General features: G+C 61.9%; 1 protein-coding gene across 1 annotated transcript in view; it reads left to right on the top strand.

The window, feature by feature from the left end:
* The window catches only part of SMG6 (SMG6 nonsense mediated mRNA decay factor), a 126,100-nt gene extending 118,487 nt beyond the window's left edge, over positions 1–7,613 (top strand). The window contains 3 exon segments of the mRNA XM_009645160.2: positions 3,296–3,507; positions 3,808–3,889; positions 5,554–7,613. Coding sequence (XP_009643455.2) covers positions 3,296–3,507; positions 3,808–3,889; positions 5,554–5,684 — 425 coding nt within the window. The 3' untranslated portion in view covers positions 5,685–7,613.
* The last annotated feature ends 6 nt before the right edge of the window (positions 7,614–7,619 follow it).

Below are 7,619 nucleotides of genomic sequence, written 5' to 3'. Positions count from 1 at the left end.
GCCCCCGGCTGGCAGCAGAGGTGGAGCTGGCATCCATCCTGCCCTGTCTCGTCCCGGCCATGGCCAGGCCCATGTTGCCCTTCTCCCTTCCTGCCAGCTTTCTGTCCACAGTGCTTAGTGGGCTCCTCTTCCCCTGGTGCATTTGGGGGTGCCAGGACCTGGGAGAGGCACATGGGTGTTAAATGGAATTTGGAGGGAATTTTGGAGGGAGCAAGGAGGAGGAATTGTTAAACAGTCAGAGCAGATAGCTTATCCCAGCTGAGCTGGGGCTTAGGCAGCCTGAGCAAATGGCCGGCCTGTGTCCCAGCGTCTCAGAGCTGCTCAAGCCCAGCCCTTCTTTTTATCCTTATAAAGCTCGCAGTAAAACAGCAAGCTGGTTCCCGTTATTGGTAAACACTCACCCTGGCAGATAACGGCTGTGCTGCTGGGTGGTCTCCCAGGGTGGCGGGAGGATTTGGTTAGATGCCTTTGCTCTGATTGTTTGATCGCGCTCCGGGCTGGAGGTAGCATTCCTCTGGCCAGTGTTGCTCTGGCACCCGGCACATCCCGGTGCCAACCTGGCGTTCTGAGGATCCCCAAGGGCAGCAGGAGAGGCCAGGGCAAGAGCAGGGCTGAGCCTTACGGAGCCCACAGGCTGCCCCCGTCCCAGCCACAGCCCTGGGAGGCCGGGGGCCAGCTCTGCCCCGTGGGCATCTCCAGCGTCCAGGCAGCGAGGTGCACACTCACGCCAATCTCCTGACCTGCAGCACACATAGGTGCCTGCCCTCCAAGCCATTGTGGGGCTTCTTTCTCAACTCCTGGTGTCCAGCAGACGGCTCTACCAGTCCCAGAGCCAACGTCCAGCTGCCACCCTTCCCCGCGGGGTGAACAGCCTGGCTCAGGAGGGATTCCTGGGGCTGGGGACGGGACCCCTGGGTCAGGGGAGCAGGGCTGGCTGCCTGCCTAGCTCAGCACAGGAGCTGCCAAGGAGCTCCGTGGCTTGGCACTGCAGTGCCAGGGCTTTGTGTGGAAGCGAAGGGAAGGAAGCCAGCAGCACCGGCAGAGCCTGGGCAGCCCTGGGGGCTGTGGAGCATGTTAACACCTGAGAGAGCTGGGACCTGCCCTGGAGCCATAGCCCTGCCTCCTGGTGCGCTCCTGTGGTTGGTGTGAGGCTTCTCCATCCAAACCCCAGCCAGGAGCAGCAGTTACAGGAAAGCTGAAAACCCTGATCCTGTCCCAAGATGCTGCTCCCCTCAACCTGCAAAAGGAGCCTGGCGTGGCCTACGCTGCTGCGGGGCACCTTCAGTGCTCTCCTGCCCTGCTGCCTCCCTGCACAGGCCATCACAGCGGGGGGACAGAGTAACTCATCTCCCACCGCCTGCCCCAAGCCTCCCCTGCTGCTGCTGAAGCACCCTGAAGCCAGCGACTCCCTGTCCACGGCAGGTGTTGCTCAGATTCCCGCTTGTCCCCCAGGAAAGCCATCAGTGCAGAGACCCAGGTGCAGGCAGGAGGAACCCGTCCCCCAGGGTCAGCCGGGGGCCCGTGGCTGCTGGGGGCAGAGGCCTTAGTGTTGTGCCCCATTGCTGGACCAGAGACCCGTGCGGTGCCCTTCCCCCCTGCACAGGGCACTCCTCCCTGCTCTTCCCGGGGATGCAGCAAGGGGTTAAGCGCGCGGCTTCGCGTTGGGTTTGTTTCTCTTGCTCTTTAACCTGCTCCGTGCTCCTTGAGGCTGACCCCGCCATGGAGAAGCCAGGCCTGGTGCAGAAGCACAAACAAGCCTCCCCTTTGAAGCCTGTTTAGCTTGGAAGCAGGAAGGCGGATTTCGGGAGGGAATACCAGCTTTTCCTGTTTGATGTTCCGTTCTTGCATGGCCCCCCCCACCCCGGGCCCAGCCGTGCATTGTGTGGAAATGGCAGCATCAGGTCGGTAGCAAGAAGAGTCGCCAGCCAGCGAAGAGCAAAGCAGCTCCATGCAGCTTTAATTTGAATACCCAGACAGTGAGTGCCAGTCTCACCATGGAACAGAGCGATCACGCAGGCTCCCCGGGCAGTGATTCACAGCACTGGGGAGAGGCCTCAGACCCCGAGCTCTCTCCCCGAACCCCCAAGGAATGCATAGTTCCCACTTGAACTCAGGACTTGGCTCCAGGCTCGGAAACAATCTTCAGAAATGAAGCCATGGCTAAAACACACACTGTGCGCACAGAGGCTGCCTTGCGCACACGTGCACACCAGCTCTCTCGCGTGCCCGGCCTCGCGCACACGCAGCCCCGTGCACGATCACGGGCCAGGATGCTCGTGCGCACATCTGGCCACACGCTTGGTGTGCCCAGCCTCACCGCCGGCCCCTTTGGCGGCATCTTGCTCGCAGAGCCACGCTCGTTCTGTGACGGAGTGGCTCTTCCAGCAGCCCCGGCACAGGAGGGTGGGTCCCTCCCGGAGCTCTGCGGGGGTACCTAGGGCTTCTGCTGGGCTCGGGGGGCTGGAGCAGCTGGGGTTCCCAGCCCCCCAGCAACAGTACAGGGGGCTCTTGAGGCTTGGTGGGCTCCAGTTAAGGCAAATGGGCTGGGAATCTGCCTGATCCCAGGCTTAGGCTCGTCTCAAGCAGCATGTGTCAGGACAGATGTGTGAACCCAGATGGGTGAGGTGTTGGAGAGAGCGTGTCCCCTGCCGGGAGCCTGGGGTGGCAGCTTCAGGTGGGGGAAATAGGGCCAGAACGCATGCGGGAAACAGTGCTGGAGTGGGAACTGCCAGCTCCCATGCAGGACCCTGTTCCCATGTGCAGCCCTGCAGTGGGAGGGCAGCAGCTTTCCATGTCTGGAAGTTAAGTACAGGGAGCCGAGAGGTGCAGAGCCGGGCGGTGCAGTGCGGGGCAGGAGGCACGGTGCTGCTGGCCATCGCTGTGCTCGGAGGCAGAGGAGTGGGCTGTGAGACGCTGTGCTTTTCTGGCACCCCCGGCCATACACGGAGGTGCTGTCGGTTGTGAGGCAGGACCACGGGGTAGGGGCCACAGCAGTCCCGGTGTTCCGCAGGGCAGAGCGAGATGCCCTCAGGGATCGTTACCCACATGCTGCAGGGACGAGGTGCCTGCGCCATCAGGGCCAAGCCAGGTGACCCACGGAGGTGGAAAGCAGCAAAGCTTTTCCAGACCTTTAGCCAAGTCCAGGAGCACAGGGACACTGCGGCAGCTGAACCCAGATTTCCTGAGCCAGCTCCCAGTGCCCCGGCCCCGAGGCCTTGGCAACTTGCGTGCTCCAGCAGCAGGTCACGGGAGCACCTTGTCCCATAGTAACTGTACCTCCTCTTCCTGTTTGAAGTGATAAACGAGCTGGATGGCCTGGCCAAGGGCCCGGAGATGGAGCACCGGGCTGCAGGCTATGCCCGCCAAGTGCAGGAGAGAGCCAGGAAGTCCATCGAGTTCCTGGAGGAGCGATTTGAAAGCCGGGACAACTGCTTGAGGGCTCTGACCAGTCGAGGCAACGAGCTGGAGTCCATCTCCTTCCGCAGCGAAGACACCACCGGCCAGCAGGTAAGGGACATCCCGGCCCCAGGAGGATGGGACGCAGAGGTAGCGATGCTGAGAGCTGGAGGCTCTTCACAGCTGCCTCCCTGGGGGAAACCCATGGGGACCACAAGCTCTGGGCAGGGGGTAACTCTGTCCCCACCTTTGCAGGCGGCTGAGCAGGCTCCCGTGGGCTGCATGTGTTTCGGCTCCGAGCAGCCCTGCTCTTGGCTGAGCTGCAGCAGCATCTCAAGGGCAGTGCACAAATCAGGGTGGTGGGGTTGCGGGTTTTTTCCTGCCAGGGGTAACGTTACTGTTTTCTTCCAGGGAAACAACGATGACCTGATTCTGTCCTGCTGCCTCCACTATTGCAATGACAAGGCCAAGGATTTCATGCCCTCCAACAAAGGTAGAACATCCCCACATCCTCCTTGTCCCTCCTCTGTTGCATCCCATAGACCTTCTGTTTCTCTTTCACGGCCCTTGGAGTGGATCCCTCCCACATTTTGCTTCTTTCAACACCAAGGTGCCACCTCCTGCCTCTGCTCAGCCCCAGGCTGTAGCCCTCTCACTCCATTGCCAAATGCGCACCTCACGGCGCTGGGGGTGCCCCCGGCTGTGAGAAGCCCACCATAAATGTCCACAGAGCAATTTCATGGTGCCAGCAGTGGTGACAAAGGGCCAGAACAAGCCTCCTCCCCGCAAGCCCCAGTGCCTCCTGGCCAGGGCCCTTTTCCTTCCCAATGCCCGGTTGGCATCGGCCGCGTGTGCTGGGACCAGTCAGCCCCCAGGCTGTTGCCAGGGCAGTGGGGATGGGAATCGCATCAGCAGCTGCCCAAGAAATCAACCCGCATTTGTCAGTGCGAATTCTTAGCAGCTTAACTTGTCAGATTCACAGAGAAACCGTCACCAAATGTTTATGTGCAAATGATGCTGAATTTTGAAATCATGTGGATTATGGGGAATGGGGCCTGACAAGCTGACAGCCTCTGGTTTGTAACAAGGAGGCGCGTCACCAGCGCGGAGCAGAGGATGTTTATTGTTACACATTTCTTAAAGTGTCCGCACAAAACCTCCCGATCCTGCTTTCGGCAGCCTTCGGCCCCAGGCCTGCCCTCCCACTGAGCCCCTGCTCCCCTTCCTCCTGGCACAGCCTGGCCGGGGCGCTCGCCCCAGCACCCTCAGCCCAGACACCGTGACCGTAGCCCGCGTTCCTGGCCACCCTCCCCTTCCCCTCCTCCTGCCGCTCCCCGCGCAGCCAATCTGGGCCCATGTTGGGCTCCCATAAACTCTGTTTTTTCCATTCCCGTCCTGGCTCAGAGGCACTGTGTTTCCTGTGCTCATAGGAACAGTACTCTGGTCACAGGACCCAGCTGCTTACACATACCCCATATGCTTCCCCTGCTTCGCACACACGTAAGCGTGGCTCCCACATCCCAGCCCAGCGCATTGCGTGCGGGGCAGCTCATCCATCTGGGGGCAAGATCCCTTCGGTTATTTCTCAGGCTTCAACTCTCTCTGGCTGTCTGAGCCCCAGCCAGAAACGCCTCGGTGTCAGTGGCAACTCCAAAAAGCTTCGCAAAAAAAATAAGGGGTGGTTTTAGATCTTATAATGAGATCACCAGAATAATAGCACCAGCTTCCTGCTGGAGCCAGGGTCGCGGGCCATCTTCCTGGCCTGGGTCAGGCAGAGGGACCTCCTCTTCCCTGCCTGCGGCACAGTGCACCACCCCATGTGGGCAGCATGGGACCCTGGTGCTGCTCACCGGCCTTCCTGGCCCTGGGGCTGCGAGCAGAGATCACAAATCATCCCCCAGCCAGCGCAGGGGTGGGGAGAAGGCAGCCTTCGTGGTGAAGTGTTGTCTCCAAGCCGCGCTGGGAAGCCTTGGCAGGGAGCGGGGAGCTGGGAACGCAGCCGGGGTGCCAAGGTGGCCCTGCCGTGCCTGGGGGGCCAGCACCCAAGGGCCAGGGAGGGGGGGAAACAGCGTGGGCACAGCATGTTGTGGGATGGGTGCAAGGGCTGGGGCAGAGTGGGGAGTTCTGAACTTCACGGCCCCCTCTCTCTCATTGCAGACGATCCCATCCGTTTGCTCAGGGAAGTGGTTTTGCTGACGGACGACCGGAACCTGCGAGTTAAAGCATTGACCCGCAACGTGCCCGTGCGGGACATCCCCACCTTCCTCAAGTGGGCCCAGGAGGGCTGAGGGGGCTGAGCGGGGCCGACGGCCCCTGAGCGAGTCACGCAGCCTCTTGCGGTGGGAGACCGGCTTCAGCGGCAACCCTCACCACGCGCCGCCACCGCCTTCCAGCCCACCACGAACAATAAACGCCACGTCTTCAACCCACCCCAGAACGGCCATGCTGCGAAGGGCCCCCCCCCGAGGGCAGACCAGCTGGGAAGGTCATTGCTGTGGATGGTTCATGTGGAGGCTGGGCCGCTGAGGGTCCCACCGGCCTTTGGGCAGTGCCAGAGCGGAGCTGGTGAGCCCCGCTGGCTAGGGAAGCTTTGGGTGAGTCCGTGCCGGATCGCCAGCCTTTTGCTTGGTTTGCTTGGTTGCAGAGAGCTCGAGTCACGAGTCAGTGGCTCTTCAGGTTTGTAGGCTGCGTAGGGCAGAGACCGGGGACACGCCAGCACAGATTTTGGGATTGCTTAGTCTAGCTCGTGCCCCTTGGAGAGGCCGTGGACTTCAGGCAGGTTCCCTCCTGCCGCAGCCTGTTTGTCCTGCGTGGCCCAGGCAGCCCCAGGCCTCCAGCCCCTTCCCCACCCCACGCCTGCCCCACGCAGGGGTTGCTGCTTGCGGAGGTGCTTGTCCTCTCCCTGGTGCAGGGTTTGCTTGTTGAGTTTCATTTCAGCCTTCAGTATAGGTTAGTTTTCAGCTGTGTGCCCTGCCTGCTTTGCTGAGGGGAGGCTTTGAAAACCCCCCCCAACCCCCACGGCTGCTTTCTGTTCTGCTCCCCTGCTCACCCCAGCCATTGCCTGCCCCTTCCCTTCCCCCCCCCCAAACCCCTTAGTTCCACCCCACTACCTTTAGACGCATTTTTGACCTAACACTCAGCATGAGCTTAAGAAAATCCTCCAAGTCCCCAAGGACCCCAGGACCGGTGGTTCCACAGGTCCCGTGTGTCCCTGCATCACGGTGGGCTCCTCCTGCATGTGGGATCCGGCTTCTGCCTGTGACTGCGGAGCTGGGCAGGGCTGGAGAGGGCCGGGGCAGCACCCGGCCCCCACTGCTTGCCCAGCTGGGAGGATCCCCTCTTGAGTTGCCCCTTCACCGTGGAGGGAGCCGTGAAGGGACCCCACTGCCCCATCACTGGGTCATACCGCGCCAGGAGCCGATGCAGGGTTGGGGTGCTGCTGAGCCCCCTCCACACCACGTTGTCCCATTCCCCATCCCGATTACACGCCAGATACAGAAGCTGAGGGATCATTAACCCCTGAAGCGGAGCCCCTGGAGCTCTGTCAAGTCCCAGTCCCATGAGCAGAGGGTGGGAGTGACCCCAAGGCCGTCCCCAGTCCCCACTGGGGTGCCACGGCCATGGGAGGGAAGCATCAAAAGGTGGCAGAGGAAGTAGGACGGAGCCCAGTGTTTTCCTTTCCTGCGTGGGTGGCTCGAACCCGGTGTCTGCATCAGGAAGACCAGCGTTACCCCTGCACCGGCCACCCGGCCTCAAGGCGAGAGCCAGGGTTGGAGTCTTGGCAGCGCCCAGGCTCAGTGGGGCTGCACGGCACAGCGACGGAGACGAGCAGGGTTGTGCTCGCTAACCTGTGCCGTACGACTGTCCCAGCCTCGGGGCACCGTGCAGGGCAGGCTGCCGGCGAAGAAGGGGCTGAGCCGCAGGGCAGAACCTGTTCAACAGAGACTTTGGGGTGCCCACATCTGCTGCAGGGTGCACGGAGCCATCGCTGCAGCTGAGCCCACCTGGGGCCGCGGCGCACACAGCACCCGCGCCCCTGTTCGGCGCCCACAGCCACGTGCAGTGCCGTGCTGGCCGTAAGCACCGCGTAGACTTTTGCCTTCTCCTCCGTGTTTAAAGGTTTGTTTTCTAACAGAGCCGCCCCAGGGCTGCTTTCCAAGGCCCCTCCCAGGGTTCCACCGGCTCGGAGGGACCTGCAGCTGTGCCGGGTGCCGATCCCTCGC

Source organism: Egretta garzetta, unplaced genomic scaffold (genome assembly GCF_000687185.1).
Source record: "Egretta garzetta isolate BGI_Z169 unplaced genomic scaffold, ASM68718v1 scaffold108, whole genome shotgun sequence".
Classification (NCBI taxonomy): domain Eukaryota; kingdom Metazoa; phylum Chordata; class Aves; order Pelecaniformes; family Ardeidae; genus Egretta; species Egretta garzetta.
The sequence above is the reverse complement of the archived record's forward strand: the minus strand, read 5'-3'. Positions and strand labels throughout refer to the sequence as shown.